General features: G+C 42.9%; 1 protein-coding gene across 1 annotated transcript in view; it reads right to left on the reverse strand.

The window, feature by feature from the left end:
- WWC3 (WWC family member 3) overlaps positions 1-17,357 on the reverse strand; it is a 117,649-nt gene that overhangs the window by 47,183 nt on the left and 53,109 nt on the right. The window contains exons 4-6 of the mRNA XM_045538429.1: positions 14,375-14,451; positions 13,209-13,288; positions 855-984 (exon numbers count right to left, since the gene is read on the reverse strand). Coding sequence (XP_045394385.1) covers positions 855-984; positions 13,209-13,288; positions 14,375-14,451 — 287 coding nt within the window. The remainder of the gene's footprint in view (positions 1-854; positions 985-13,208; positions 13,289-14,374; positions 14,452-17,357) is intronic.

The following is a 17,357-nucleotide window of genomic DNA, read 5'->3' on the forward strand; positions in this document are numbered from 1 at the left end:
GTACTTAAGATGGGGTCATATTGGATTAGGGTGGGCCCTCATACAATGACTGATGTCCTTATTAGAAGAGGAAATTTACAGAGACACAGGGAGAAGGCCATGTGACCATGGAGGCAGAGGTTGCAGTAACGCATCTACAACCCAAGAAATGCCAAGGATTGCCGGCCACCGCCAGAGCTGGAGGAAGCAAGGAAGGATCCTCCCCTAGATCCTTCAGAGGGAACGTGGCCCTGTCCACACCTTGACTTTAGACTTCTGACCTCCAAAACTGACAGAGTAAATTTCTGGTGTTCTAAGCCAATCAGTTTATGATATTTTATGATGGCAACCCCGGGAAACTAAAATAGTTGGCCCTCCATGTCCAAGGGTCCCACATCTGTAGATTTAACCAACCTCAGATAGAAGATATTTGGGGGAAAAAAACAATAAAAAATAACAATGCAACAATAAAAAACAACACAAAATTTAAAATACAGTATAACAACTATTTATATAGTATTTATATTGTATTAGGTATTATAAGTAACCTAGAGATGATTTAAAGTATATGAGAGGATGTTCGCAGGTTACATGCAAATACTACATCATTTCGTATCAGAGGCTTGAGCACCCTCAGATATTAGTATCCGAGGGGTGTTCTGGAACCAATCCCCCAAGGACACTGAGGGACGACGATAATACACTTATTTAAATATAATGTGGTGTATGTGTGTATGTATTGTATATTAACATAATATTATATATGAATTGTATATACAATAAATATATAACATATGTAATAAATAAGTATATTTAAAACATTTTAAAATAAAAGACAGGTGAGCAGGTAGGCAGGTGGCTTCCAGGCTTCTTACCTGCATCAGGTCCCGCCTCTCCTTCTCGCCTGTACAAATGGCTTTCTTGATGGTCCGGAGCTCAGTCATGATAGCCTGGGCCTCATCCAGTTTGTAGGTGGTGTGAGCACTTGACATCTTCCGATCGATCCTGGTTCAAACAGAAAAATAAGTCATTCCACATGCCATCATGCAATCATAACATTCCATTAAACAACAACAACAAAACCCAAAAGCTTCACAGAAAGGTGAGAAACAGCTAAAAGCAATGTTCTGGCAAAGAAAAATAAATATCCCATGAAACTTTCCTTCCTTGTAGTAAATATGACTCCTCCTGTGCCAGGAGCATCCCGAGCAGGTGACGACTGTTTGAGTCGGGATGCCCGTGTCCCCTACTGCCCCTTAGGAAATGAGATTATGGCCTTGAGTAATTTCCCAAGATTATAAACTCCCCTCTCTGAAAAGAGGACCATGTCTCATTTATTCCCAGCATCCAGTTTTGTGGTCAAAATGTTGATTAAATAAACATAAGAATGAGATTTGTGTGCAAGGAGAATATATGGGAAACAGCAGTAAGCAGTGAGCTTCTAATAATGGTGCCTTGTGCAGAAGCTGGAAACTCCTTTGTCTCATCTCCCCTCTGTCTCTCTCTCTGTCTCTCTCTCTCCCCCCCCCCCACCCTCTCCTACCTTACCTCCCTCCCTCCCACCAACCCCTGTGTGCGCCAGGCCTGGCTCTGGGTGGTGGAAGCAGAACACAGAATAAGACAAGACTTGGCTCTGCCTTCAAAGAGCAGGCAGCCTCTGGAGCATGTCCTTTGTCACGTCTTCCATACCTACATCTTGAGCCTTGGAAGCCCTCAGGGATAAGGAACTTGGGAAACTTTGGTCCAGTAACGGAATGAATTCTTTCTCTGGAAAGCAACTAGCTTGCTTTTCCAGTTCCAGGTCCACCAGGACACAGGGTCTGGTTCTAATATTTCCCCCTACGTTATCCTGAATATCTGCAGTGTTAACAGCCAGTCCAACCAAACTCCCTTGTTTTTCACTCACAGAAACCTCTGGTGTGCTGCTGAGTGTGAGTGGCATCCAGCTCTGCCATTCACTGGCTGTGGGACCCTGGGCGAGTCACTTCACCTCTTTCTACCTGCTTCCTCATATCTCAAATGGGGACACTGAAAATACTTTTCCCACGACATAGGTGTGAGATTTAATGAGAAAATGCAAGGAAGGGGCTCACTCAGCAGGAGGCCTGGCATGCAGTGTTTGTGGTGGTTATTATTATTATCAGGATAGTGTGGAATCTACTTACTCAGGGGAGAAAAAGTAAATAATTTGCCAACTCCGGTACTTTATTATCATTAACAAATTCCTTGCCAAATATGTCATAACTCACAGTAAAACTCAGCACCAGAGTTGACCTGAGCTGTCAGCATCCTTGGAATAGGAGAAGGGCACATGAAACAAGCCAGAAAACGTTCCCTTCCTTCGGAATAGGGCTGCCAGGCTCAGCAGTATTGCTGGGATTGCCATCAGCTACCAATAAAATATTTATGAAGACTGGTCCTGAGCCCTGTCCTGTGGAGAGCAGATGGAGGCACACTGTGGGAGCCCATGCATTGAATGTGACACCCCTAAGTCCCAGTGTGGCCTGATCTCATAGGTGCTTCCATAATGGCTAGGTTACAGACTTGCCGGTTTCTCAGACACACACTGCCTATTCTGTTCCTACAAAGCAGAATTATTTCTTTATACATTTTTATTAAAAGGTACATGTATGTCGGGCAGATGTAGGGGGTGGGGGGAGGGGATGGGTGCATACCTACATAATGAGTGAGATGCGCACTGTCTGGAGAATGGACACGCTTGAAGCTCTGACTCGGGGGGATGGGGGGACATGGGCAATATATATAACCTAAACTTTTGTACCCCCATAATAAGCTGAAATAAAAATTAAAAATATATATATAAAAAAAGGTACATGTATTTTTAACTACAGAATGTTCCATGCAGAAAGTTAAAATGAGTGAGCATGAACTCATGTCTGGCTGTGGGCATGTCTTTTTCTTTTTTCTCTGCTCTCATTAAGTCCCTTCCTTCACAAGCACCCACGTGATGGCAGTGGCCAGCTTTAACTCTATCACCTGACGGCCCTCACGAGATTCACCAAGAAAATACAAAAAGTTCCTAGCACAGTCCCAGCTAGCCACTTGGTAGCTACTAAAACATGGGAGCCAATTACAAGGATGGCAGCAGTAGTAGGCCCATAAGCCTCTTCTACATATTCAAAACTCTTTTGTCTGTCATTCAAAACCAGCCCCACTTCCACCAAAAGGGCTTTCTCCCTCACTGTAAGTATCTATATAAGTCAAGACCTATATAAGTCAAGTGCCATAGTCACCAATGATCTATCTTATACTTTCTCACCTGTCACAGCTTCACAGCAAAAATAAGCGTAATTCACTGAAATGTTGTACAGCGGGTGCTTGCTGTGTGGCTAAATGGTGTGATGGAAAGGGAATGGAACCAGAAGTCTGGGGACAGAACAGGGCTCCCAACCCAGCTGATCACCAGAACAAATACAGACTCCTGGGTCCCTGCTGAAGGTGGACCTCTATAGGTGGAACTAAGAGGTTTGTTGATCCCTCAGCCAGGTCCCAGAACCACCAAGTTGAAGGAGCCTCTTCTCACATTAATTATTATGCACTGAGGGATATCATATACTAGCTATAATTAAACTGAACTCCATGGTCTCAACATACTTGCAAACACTAAGAAAATTAACAGAAGAAAGAATTGTATAACAGAGAACCGTTTGAGCATGAAATCACTCAAGGAAAAAGCAACACCAGAAACAGAGATGAAATTCTTCCACTCCATGTCCAGCTCAGGCTAGGGGTGAGGTCTCTTGTAGTGATCTCAGAAACACCAAGATACATGATGTAGGAAAACATAAAACAGAAGGAAAGCCCGTGTGCTTTTCCCCTTTTAAATGCTGCGTGGAGAACCAAGAATTTCTAACACAAACAGAAATAAAAGGCCATACATCTCAAAGCACTCACTCTGCCAACAAGGTCGCTAAACTTTTCTTGTAGACAAAATCTACACATGCTGACCTAATAATATCTCCTTGTATTCATCTTCTGATAAAAGGCTTTTCAATGTCATAAACCACAATCCACCTAGCCTGATGAAATCCATAGAAAAGGGTTACAGCAATTCCAGACAAAATCCCTGCAGCCAGAAAAGCCTCGTTGCTCTCTGATAGTCACGACAAATGCCTGTGCTAACCGGGCCCACCGGCTCCTCCACAATGAAAAATACAGCAAGTCAGTCATCACCTGACACTGATCCCAATATAGAGAAATGAAACTCTACTACACTAAACACAGTTATTTTTCATGTACCCGGAAATCAACGCTAATATCCACAGAAATATAGACACTTGCCCATTGTTAGACTGCAATGTGAGAAGCTAACCATGTCCATAGCAGTTTTATACTTAAATGTTGTGATTTCCTTATGTCTTGTGGCAGCTATAAAGCCTAAGTGGGGCCATCAGTAAACCCAGGAATTGAGCCAGCAGCCTCTCAAGGCTCCAGGTTCTATGACGGGAATAGCTGTCACCCCAAGGAAAACAGGTGCCAGTCCCCATCAGGGAGAGGACCATCAGTACCCATAATTCACTCCATCAGTGGACACTGCAGAGTGCTGCAGAAGGAAAATGTGGCTTCGAGGCCAGGGACCTGGGCTCCGGCCTTAACATTCCCAAAGTGGCTCTGAGATCTTGAAGAAGAATGCGGAAGACTGTACTAGAGCAGCTGTGTTGACCCTGTTCCAAGGGCACCCTGGGGTGGCCAGCCTGAGTAGCTGTGGGAGGAGCCCCTCACCCCTGCTTCAGCAGCCGGTCTCTGTGCTCTGTCTCAGGTATTCTGGTTCCACATAAGGGGTTGTGTGCAGGGAAGGAAAGGGAGAAAGACTCCACTGTTACAAAGTATGAAAACTATCAGATAACAGGATCTCAAAGCTAGGAATCTCTGAAATATTATTATTTTTAAATAGTTATTGGCCGGGCGCGGTGGCTCACGCCTGTAATCCTAGCACTCTGGGAGGCCGAGGCGGGCAGATCGTTTGAGCTCAGGGGTTCGAGACCAGCCTGAGCAAGAGCAAGACCCCGTCTCTACTAAAAATAGAAAGAAATTAGCCAAACAACTAAAATACATACAAAAAAATTAGCCGGGCATGGTGGTGCATGCCTGTGGTCCCAGCTACTCGGGAGGCTGAGGCAGAAGGATCACCTGAGCCCAGGAGTTTGAGGTTGCTGTGAGCTAGGCTGACGCCATGGCACTCTAGCCCGGGCAACAGAGTGAGACTCTGTCTCAAAAAAAAAAAAATAGTTATATATTATAATATATAATATGTAAGTATGACTATATAAAATATGTTATATGTTAATATTTTATAGTATATATTATTTGATTATATAATTATATTATATAAATATTATCTAAAAACAGTTCAGTATATCAAGCACCTATTAGGGGACAGGGTCTTGCTGCATGCTTTATACTTGTCACCTAATTTAACTCTCTCAGTGGCCTTACGAGATGAGCATAATCTTTTCAGATTTATCATGAAGAAGTTGAGGCTCAGAGTGATTAACTAAGTGGCCTAGATGACAAGCAAATATCTGGCAGAGGCAGGATTCAAACCCACATGCTCTGACTCCAAAGCCTGCACAGGGTCATGAGGCATGGTGGTGCCCCTTCCTGCTGAGCATGACATCCGTCACCCCTCTGAGAGTGGTCACGGTGGGTCTAGATGTTTTTACAAGGTCAAGCTATGTTTCAGAGAATTCAAACTACCTCCATTTTTCAATTGTAATCAATTTCTATCTAACAAAAACTTCAAAGGACAGGAAACCTCTTCTTTTACTTCTGCAGAATTCATTTATTTAAGAGCTCTCTCTCTTTTTAAAAATACCCCATAGAATTTTGGTCAAATTTAGATGATGTGCTCAATGATTTGGCATTTTCTAAAATATCAATGTATTCCAGTTCGTTTTAAAAAATCATAATATCTGTGGCTGCCAAAGAACTATCTTAATTCTGTTTTTAAGCTTAAGAGTGCAGGCCTTTTGTTGTTGTTGTTAAGACAAGAGGCCCATTTGCTGTTCTGTGGTGAACGTATCTTGCTCTTACTCTGTAAACCCATATCTTGCTCTTGCTCTGTAATCCTATCTTTCTCTCCTCAATAAACCTTGTTTCGTGCTTAAAAAAAAAAAAGAGTGTAAGGCAGTGGTTTTACCATACATCAGAAATAAAATGATAGAAAAGTGGTGACTGCTCAAGGAGAATAAACAAGGATATAAAGTTATTATTCAGTGTGAAAAAAAGTTCAGTGTGCAGACTCCCGGTCTTTACTTTGCCACCCTCTACATTTTGCACACAACTTCAGGAAGGTTAAGTGACTTGTTCAAGGTCACACGGCCAGTTAGGAGGTACAGTGAGGTTCACAGCCAAGGGCCCCAACATCAGTACTTGTCCTCTTCATCACTGGGTTAACAATATGCTCAAAGTCAAGGCCTCCAACAGCCCACTGCGTCAAACCTGAAGGCCACTCACAGCCAGTCGAAGGTCATCCCAAAGTAAACTGGTGCTCTTTAGGGTCTGCTTTTGAAAGAAACAGGTTGGAGAGAAAAGGAGAAAATACAGCTTCAGATGAGGAACCTAGTACCACTGAAAGGGCATTTTTGAGATGTTTACCATCAACCTCTACCTCTCGCTGCCCTACAGTTTCCATATTTGTTGTTCAATTTAAGATGTTAAGAGAATTGCACTGGTCAAAATAAGAGTAAAATCACACAACTTCTTAACCCCACATCTTGAAGAAAAGAGCTGCCAGGCCTCTAAAGATATTCCATGTTAATATCACAGATTACAGCCCAAAAGAATATAAAGTTTTATTACAAATTCTACCTTTTACATCAGCAACTCTGGCAGAGGGCCTTGGGTGAAGCTCAGAAAGCTTCCGGTGGCTTTCTATCAACAGCAGGTCCTGTGTGGAACACCAAACCTGCCCCACGACCAAGAACAATGCTCCTTTTGTTTTCCACCCCCGTCTGTATGTTTTACTATTATCTGAGTATTGCCAGGGTTTGTATGGGCTGCACCTTATGTGATATGTTAATGGAAGATGGTTAATCTAAGCCTGTACTGACTGTGAATGATCCCATTCTCTTTCGAAACTACTAAATCCCCTCAGCCAGAAAATGCTGATTCTATTAATAATATCTAGTATTGCCTTGTTCTGTCACTGAATGCTTAGAAGTATGTAGCTGCTCTTATTGAAGGGGATAAACGGGTTTAAGTTCACTCACACCGCCCCAATGGGGAAGCTAAGCAAGCATTAAAAGGCTTGAGACAAAGAGGCTCACCCAGTGGCTGAGAATGTAGCTGGTGGAAGCTGGTCATTGGAACGTTCGGTGAACACCCCTTTCTGTGATTTGCATAGCAGTAACAAGTAACAGGATTCCTTATAAAACCAAGGCCAAAACACAAAACACAGAAGAGAGGCAATGCTGGAGGACAGTTAAGAAGGTGACTGGGCCAATGTAGAGAGACCTCCCTGAGTTCCTCACAGCCCAGGCAAAGCTTCTGGCCCAGGAAAGATCTGCCCTCACTCAGAACGGCCCAGTGCCCAAGAATGAAGTGACCCAGTGACAGCTACCACTGGGCACAGGAGCAGCAAAACCAGCCACTCCAGCACAGCACCCAGGCGGCCTCCATTCATTCTGCCTCATGCTGGGAACCATCAGGGACCTCAGGATCAAGCTGGGAACAAGGCAATGTCCTTGTCCTCATGAGTCAAGGAGATAGACAATAGAAAGCACTGTTAGGTCAGGCAGTGATCAGTGTTTGAAAGAAAATGGAGCCAAGTTTGGGGCTGGAGTGTGACAGAGAGAGCACCTTTTCAGATAGGATGGTTAAATGAGAGTCTCAGTGAGAGTCACTAGCAGGAGACTTACTCGGAGGAGGGAGCAGGCGCACAAGAACTGGGGGGGGGGGCAAGTGCTCCACGCAGAGGGAGCTGCAAGTACCGAGTTAAAGGCAGAGTGCCCATGGCACGCTGGGCAGTCAGCAGGGTGGCTGGCCTAAGTGAAGAAGGGTGAAACCAGGGGGAGGTGAGGCTGGGCCAGGGGGCCACCTCATCTAGAGTCTGGCTTGTGTTCTGAGAGAGAAAGCCACAGGACGGTCACAAGCAGAGGAAACATCTTAAAAGAATCCCTGTGGCTACTGCGTGAGAATGGTGAGTCATAACAGCGCTTGGCCCAGAGTGGTCACGGTGGAAGCTGTGAGAAGGATCAGGTGCCGGGTGTGGAAACATCACACCATGGATTGACGGATGTACTAACAAGGCAGTCAGGGCAGTGTTCCCCCAAAGCGCCATCTGCCACTGAGCCAGTGCTCAGGGATGTGACAGGTATCATGGCAGGAAAGGGCTTCAATGTCCCATAACCATGGGAAACTCGAGGTGAGGCAATGTTAAATGAGCTTCCTAGCTGCAGGACAACTCAGAATCTAACACAAGGAATATTCTAGATCTCCAGGAGGGAACTAGTGAAGTGAATATGCCCATAACTATTGGTGTGCTCAGCCTGATCTCATGGATCACCCATTTTGGAAACCCTGTATACATCCTGGTTCTGAGTCCTTCCCTTTGCCTCGGGACACTAGTGATAAGTTACATTAAGGTAGCTTTTCAAAACCACCTTCAGAAACTTCAGGGCAACAGAGTCCAGCAGATCTTTCATTGGGTAGGCTCAATTTTTCTAAAAACTTTAATTACTCATGGTAAAAGGTGCTTCTATTTTCTGAAGACTTTTATAAAAGGCCTCAAGAGGAATGCAAATTAAAATTACACTGAGATACTCTCTCTTACCTATGAGACTGGCAAAAATGTAAAAGCTTATCAACACATTCTGTTGGCAAAGCTATGGGAAAAGTGAAAACTCATATGTTAGCGGCAGGAATGCAAAATGATGCAATCCCTAGAGGGGGAAATTTGGCCATATCCAATATAGGTTGAGCATCCTTAATCCAAAAATCCAAAATCCAAAGTGATTCAAAGTCTGAAACTTTTTGAGTGTTGACATGATGCTGAAAGTTAATGCTCACTGGAGCATTTTGGATTTCAGACTTTCGGATTAGGGGTATTGAACCCCAGTACTTAGCATAGTGCAAATATTCCAAAATCTGAAAAAATCTAAAATCCAAAATGCTTTGGTCCCAAGCATTTTGCATAAGGTTGACTATTCCTGAATAGTCAACCTGTAATACCACAAATGCATTCACTCCTTCACCCGGCAAGCCCATTTTGAGGAACTTATCCTGAAAGATACACATGCACAACATTAGGTGAAAACCTGTTGGGAAATATGATAAATGGAAGCATCAGGCCAACAAGGCCAGAACCCACCGATAATCTTCACACCACGAAGAGACAACCAGAGAGTATGAGCTTCCTGACGGAAATAACACCAGCACCACTTCCTATAAAACGTTCTTACGGAAAAAAGAAAGAAAAGAAAAATAAATCGAACTTGAATCAGATCAAACCTCTCAAACTAATTACATCCATTTGCATAAATAACAGAAGACAGAGGAATATGTTCAATTCACCACGTGAATTCAAGCAGCAAAACCTAATATCAGGGAAATTCTATAGGACAAGCAAATTAGTTTCTTCAACAAATAAGTTTTCATTAAAAAAAAAGGAGGGGAGCAGAGATTAAAAGACTTAAAAGACACATCACCCAAATGCACTGCGTAGGCTTCATCTGAATCTGGACCCAAACAACCAGAGAAATGGGAATGTTCACAGGAAATAGGATGCCTATTAGTGGGGTGTGGCCATTATAGCTATGTTTTCAAAAGGAGCCCATAACTTTAGGAGAGATATTTACAGATTAAATGTGATTCTGGGATTTGCTTCAATTAAGGCAGTGAAAGCTCAGCAGATGGGGCAGGGTCACAAATGAACCAAGACTGGCCATTGTGTGGGTAAAATGGGGTGAAGGGTACCCAAGGGTTTCATTATACTATTCTATTTTTGTTTATGTTTGACATTTGCCATCATTAAAAGTCCATATGTATACTTTATATATGTATAGGTATATCATACACATACACACACACAAGCACATGTTCCATCACTAACTCAGAGAATGCATCCATGGCCAGCTCCCCTCTATGACAATTAACAACGTATATAGATTTAAAATAAAACACAAAAGGTTCTTTTTTCCTCACTTGGATCCAAGCATAATGATGGATTTCCTTGCTAGCCAGGAAATTCACCAAGGTAAACAAGTCAAGTTTAAAATGTTATAAGCGGCCAAACTCCTGGTGAGGTGCTCTGGAAAAGAATATACTGGATATTCTGGGAAGCAAGAACAGCAGAAAATCTTCTGGAGGAAAATCTAGGGCCACTACCTTAAATTGATGTTGGTAATAAAATCAGAGAAGCATCATGTTTATGTGCAACAGCTCTAATGCTGTCTGTACTTATAGTCAGGATTTCACAGTAGAAGTGGGATCATCACATTTTCAGTACTTACAAAAGTGTTTGGAATTTCTCAGTGATATAAATTTGCATGATTTGATCCAAACATGAAAGCCCAATTTTCAATACCAAAAAAATAATTCTGTTTTTATCTTATAGCCTGTGGAACTCAGAGAAAGGCTACTAGATTTTTTTTCATTTACAAAGAATTTTAAGGGTGGTAGAAGTGCCCATGTTTCTCTTCTCCCAGTGGGGCTGTGTCACAGAATAAAGTAAACATGAGCAGTGACAACACAGCATCAAACGGAGTGGAGGCAACATACCCACGGGCACCTGGGAGGCTACTGCTGGGGATGGGCCCCTCAGGAACAAGGCCAAGTGCAGGGCCTTCCTGCATGCCACTCGTCAGCCTCCCCAGGGAGGGCGGGCATCCTCAGGAGCTCTGGCAGGCACCAGAAGCCTCCTTCTTGGCAAGGGGCAAGTTTACAATCACTGCTCCCATGCATGGGATCTTGATAACGAAAGCAGAAAGAAAATACAAATGGCACTGGCCCTTCTGCCTTCCAGGAGCACAACTCATACTCCATTTGACTACAGGTGTAAAGTCAGAACTCTTCCTGTACTGCCTCCTGCTTCTCTGTCTAATACACCTGGAGAAACAAAGGCCGCCTTTTCCTATTCTTCAAACTACTGCAACTACAGAAGATGAATTTACTTCCTAGTAATGCCAAGGAAAAGGGGGGTTTCTCAGTCACGAACACATTTTATTTTCTAGATTATTCAGTCTTGGGCTAACATTGCAATATAACCTTTCTCTTCAAATAAGGAAATGGAGTTCACAAGAATGATGGAGCTCAGGTGAAGGAACAGGCACTGTGCTCGCAATCCCGCTACAGAAGCCACAGCCAGCAGGGAAAAGTGCCAGGCTTGGCTCCCCTCTGATACTCAGGGGTCCCACGCAAACCATGACTGTTCCTGAACCCCAGTCACCTTCCTCAGAGCTTCTCCAAGTGAGAATTAAATTCACTGCAACCTCCAGCACACACAATGCCTAGCATTAAAACTACACATTATCCACAGACACTGTAGAGTAAGGAGAGACAGCTATGGTGGGGCCCAATGACAGTAGGAAATCAACCTCAAATTTAACTAGGCAGTTCTGGTCATTTTTATCACCTGTCAAATCAAGTGATTTGCTTGTGCTTGTTCCTTGTTTAAGTCACCCAGTCTATGGTATTTGTTATAGCAGCCTAAGCTGACTAAGACAATCACCATTTACAGATGAGAAAAGTAGGCACAGAGAGTATGAAGCCCATGCCCAAGTTCAGCAAGTGAAGCCAGTGAACTAAGAGAGGGTGACCTGGGCAACAAGCAGACAATACCCTTTATTAAGAAAATGAATTCTGTCAGACCAGCACTATTGCCATTTGTAAAATAGCTTTAGTTCATTAAAATTGCTGATTTAATATAGCTCACTAATTATAAAAAATTCATCTCTGAAGTCTAGTGGGGCTAAAGTTCTAATTGTAAAGATGAGAACAGGAGAAAGACCTACAGACCGGACTGTCCAAAAGAACTTTCTGTGATGAGAGAACTCTATCACCTGTGCTGTCAGTAGCCTCAACTGTAAGTTCTCAACTCGGGGCAAGTATGTCCTCTATGGCTGCAGTCCCCAACCCCCGGGCTGTGGACCAGTACTGTTCTGTGGCCTGTTAGGAACCAGGCCGCACAGCAGGAGCAGTGGGGAGCGAGCAAAGCTTCATCCGTATTTACAGCTGCTCCCCCATCCCTGAGCTCCGCCTCCTGTCAGATCAGCAGCAGCATTAGATTCTCATAGGAGCACGAACCCTACTGTAAACTGCGCATGCGAGGGATCTAGGCTGCATGCTCCTTATGAGAATCCAATGCCTGGTGATCTGAGGTGGAGCTGAGGTGATGATGCCAGCACTGGGGAGCGGCTGCAAATATAGGTTACCATTAGCAGAGAGGTTTGACTGCACAGAGACCATAATAAATCAATTGCTTGCAGACTCATATCAAAATTCTACCAGTGAGTGGCAAGTGACAATGTAATAATAATAGAAATAAAGTGTATAATAAATGTAATGGGCTTGAATCATCCCCAAACCATCCCTCCCTCCCCCCTGCCTGTGGAAAAATTGTCTTCCATGAAACTGGCTCCTGGTGCCAATAAGGTTGGGGACTGCTGCTCTAGGGGACACCTGGCAATGTGTGGAAGCATTTTTGGTTGTTATAATGGGGGTGGGGGCGCTACTGGCATCTAGTGGGTAAAGACCATGGAAGCCGCTCAACATCCTACAGTGCACAGGACAGTTCCCCCAAGACAAAGATTGATCCAAATGTCACTCGTGCCAAGGTGGAGAAAATCTGTCCTGGCTACATGTGACTACTGAGCACTTGAGATGTGACTATTGAGACTAAATTTTAAATTTTCTTTTACATTAATTAATTTAAATTTAAATTTTAGAATAAAAAATTCAGGAGGATAAAACCAACAACAAAACAAATTTAAATGTAAATAGACAATAAGTGTCTTGGACCATGCAGCTAGAGAAAATGTGCATAAATATAAAAATAAAGGTCTTGTTTCCCAACTGTTTCCATTTAAAGGAATGAAGTATCATCAAGGAAAACAGAGATTCTGATGCTTAGGACTAGGAAACAATGAGCATAAATAAAGGCATAGAAGCGAAGGTGATGAAGCTTTGAGACCGGTGTCCAGGTACCAGGCGGGTCAGGACAAGAGGAAATCACAGAAAAGTGCTCCCGTCTGTAAGCACAGGCAACTCACTCTTGCAGGGTCTCCACCCCCTTTTCTTTGTACTGCAGTTCCTGCTTCATCTGGGTCAGCTCTCGCTTTAATCTGGAAAGCTAAAGACAAATCACATTTTTTTTCCAAAAACAAGCTGTGAAAAATTATTTCTACAGTTGTTATTAGCTTTGTCATCTAAGTTTCTAATTAGTTTGCAATTCAGTGGATCGTCTATTCTCTTCATGAATTTCCATTCACATACATAATCCCAGACTGCTGACAGGTTCCTACCCAAGTGGGGAACCAGTAACTATTCTCTTTTGCAAGATAATGATTTACACATTACAATTAAAAACTTTGTAATACTTTCTTCATCTTTCCTTCTACTTACTACTCTGGATCCCACATAAGAAATTCTGTTTCTGAAAGCATGGTCTCAGACTACTTGAAACTCAACCGGGCCTGGAGTGCTTATTTAAACAGATTCTGGGACCTGCTCCAGGCCTACGTCAAAACTCAGGGGGTAGGCCTGGAATCTCACACTTTAAACAAGCGCCCCAGGTGTTTTTCCTAGGTGTGCTAAAATTTGAGAACCACCGCACTAAAAGGTACACCCTGGTTCAGGGAATGAAACACCAGGAGAGGAGGAGGCTTCATTGCCAGATGCTTGCTTTGTCGTAAACAAAAGTGTCCCCCTTCCCAGACAGCCAAGATAAGGCTCTGAAGAGATGAAGCAAGGTAACCCATAAATAATTCAGGCGTCACCAGGGAAGGAGCATTGACCTTCTGGTCAAACACCATTGCAGGAGCAATCCCTCTAGGACTAGCAGACCAGGGGAGAAAGCAGCTCCAAGGCTGCCGAGGGCCACGGCTGCATCCTGCTGACATGGGGAAGCAGCCCTGTGAGATCCAGCCCTGCGGTCACTAAACCCTTCCAAATGGTTGGTGAGCCCACCCCTGTGAAACATGCACAGGGATACAAGCTACTTTTTGTTAGATGAGCTAAGGCTTTAAAATAAAACTTTTTCCTCCTATTGGAAAAAAGTAGAAAATAAAACAAAATGCAATAGTAATCCATGAAATCAAAAATCTTACTAAAATATGAGCGTCAGGGACATTGACTACCATGAAATGAACCATGATAAATGATGTTACACAAAAACGCACATGGCACTTCCAGTTGTGAAAACACTGGTTTTACTCACCCTATCCCGACGACTTGCTATTTCTGCTTTAATTTGGTGTGGGTCATACTTTGTATTTGTTGAATATCCAGAGAATGCTAAACACAAAGAAGATATTTTATTTTATAATGGATCCTTTAAAATAAATACATATGCATAAGGAACTTCTGATGCACTGTATTAAATAATTAATTCTAAGTCCCAGATTTACAAGTGGGCACTGGCTCCCAAAGAATTAACATTTCACATCCTCAAATCTTCTTGATGTTTGATTTTTGCATCAGGACTTTATTATATAATCCCATATAATAAAATACATGGCTGTAGATAAATCAAAAGTTGGTTTAGTTCTACTACAAAACTACTAGGGTTAAACACCCTATATATATGCAGGTATGATTATAGTATAGAAAACTGTTCTTAACATGTGAGGAGTATATGGAGTATGAACTCATTTTTACTTCCTTTTAAAATACAGACACAGAAGTCACTGGAAAAATAGAACCAAAAGGTTAACAGTGGTTATTCTCAGTGATTGCATTGCCAATGATTTTATTTTTAGTTTCTATATTCTCCAGATGAACAATTTTTGACACAAGCAAAAAAACATTAAATATTTGTAAAATAAAAAAGACAACTTTCTAGTATTGTGTCAGTACCTGGCAGGCTTGAGAAAAAGCCGTGCCCCCAAGTTGTTTGTCCCATGGAAACTGAAGTGGGGCACTCACATTTTCATTCTCACAGCTGGTTTTTGATAGATGTTTAGCTAACTAAAAGACATCACATAGCTCAACGCTTTCTTAAACAGTGTAGTGCACATGGTTTAAACTCTTTTTATAGACACAGCATCATTTTCATGAATAGCCAATACCTAGGGGTGAATAAGACCCACAGAGCTGTTTACACACTAGGCACAGTCAGCCAATTTCTGTCCACACAGAGAGCTGCAAGCCTTTTCCAGTGTTCCAGCAGCTGGAGCAGCAAGTGGCTGTTCCTAATTTCTACCACCCCATCACTTCTCTGCATTGCTTTTTCTTGATGTTTCTGTCTCCTTTCTTTAGGCTTCTGAAGCCATGGGCTTTTACACTACTGCAACTTGGCTTCCATTCTCTTCTGTACCTGGTGGAATGTTCCTTTGTCTTCATCTGTGAATCACCCCACACTAGTGTCATCTGCGTCCTGATTATTGCCATTAACATCACCTGCTCAGAAGACACATCTGCAGGGCCAGCATCCTTCCTTTTACTCCTTTGGCCTGGGTACCAAAGGCTGGCTGTCATTTGGATAACTTAGGAGCCAACAATTAGAAACTAATTCAAAATCATTTCCTGATTTTATATTGGAAAAAGATGGCTCAAAGCCATCAAGTAGCTTAAATAGCAAGATTATTTAACACCTCAATTAGAACTACATCCAAAATTAGTTTGAGCAGTCAGACCTCCCATTTGAACAACTGTTTTATGGCAAGTCTATTTCTTCTCCATTCAGTCAGAATTTCAAACAACTGAATCTACTGGAAATAAATAACTAGAGAAGCTAAACGTTTGCCAGCTTTATCTCAAATTTTCTTAGAATTGCGATCTCTCAAAGAGAGAGTAAATGGAGTAAAATATTTTTAAAACACAATTATTTCTTAGAGAGACTGCCTATTTCCAAATCCTACATCTTCCATCTTGCCTGACTCTGGTTTCATTTAACATCAGTAATGAATGGAATGGATGTGGTAGCTCACACCAGTAATCCCAGTACTCTGGGAGGCTGAGGTGGGAGGATCACTTGAGGTCAGGAGTTCGAGGCTGTGGTGAGCTATGTTTGCACCACTGCACTCCAGCCTGGGCAACATAGTGAGACCCAGTCTCTACAAAAAATAAGAAAACTTAGCCAGGGATGGTGGTGCATGCCTGTAGTCCCAGCTACTCAGGAGGCTGAGGCAGAAGGATCGCTTCAGCCCAGGAGTTCAAGGCTGTTGAGAGCTGTGTTTATGCCACTGCACACCAGCCTGGGCAATAGAGTGAGACCCTGTCTCTAAAAAAATAAGTAAGTAAATAAATAAATAAGATCAGTAATGAAAGCAACATCTCAAACAATGCCCTTAAGAAGCACAAATCATTTAAGAAAATCTCCACATTAAACTCCTGGGACTGAAGTTTCCCAGACCTGAGCTTAAGGACCTCCCACTTGCGATGGAGAGAATATGCCACTGAGGCTATGAGCCTAGGGCTTGCTGACTCCTGGCTCATGACACTATAACACGTGTGTCAACTTGTCAGCTTGCAGTGGGAGGAAGACAATGCCAAGTTATCACCTGGGATCTTTCCCATTAAGGGTAGAAAGCAACCCCACCATCAAAATTCAACAAAGTTAACTGCAATGTTAAACATCAGTAATAATGACCTGAAATCACCACCATCACAATTTTTCTGTCTGTGCAATTTCATAGGAAAAATTAGTGAAGAGACTTGAAATATACACAGGAGGTGTAGTGGATACTGTGGAACTTCTATGTACACAGCAACCTTTCTCCCATTTCTCCTCCTTAACTAATAGAACCACGATGTTGTCGAGTAGCCACTTCTCTGCCAAGAGACTTGGTGTGTACCCACTCCTAGAGGAGGAAGCTGATAAGCCAACGACACCACCTAGCCACCAAATCCACCTATGAGGGACCCTGCCCCACCTCTAGAGGCCTCTGTTATATGATAATGAATTTCCTTATTGTCTAAGCCTGTGGGATTTAGTTTTCTCTGTTACAGGCGAAATCATCCAAAATGATAGAATAGGTTTTACTTCTATTGATCCCATTCATGTTACCTTTGCTATGGTCTCTATGAAATTCCAGGACTGAGGCCACGCATGCCAGTAATCCTAGCACTTTAGAAGGCTGAGGTGGGAGGATGGCTTGAGGCCAAGAGTTTGAGACCAGGCTGGGCAATATAGCAAGACTCCATCTCTAAAAAAATAGAAAAATTAGCCGGGCATGGTGGCATTCCTGTACTCCCAGCTA

The sequence above is a fragment of the Lemur catta genome, chromosome X (genome assembly GCF_020740605.2).
Source record: "Lemur catta isolate mLemCat1 chromosome X, mLemCat1.pri, whole genome shotgun sequence".
Taxonomy (NCBI): Eukaryota; Metazoa; Chordata; class Mammalia; order Primates; family Lemuridae; genus Lemur; species Lemur catta.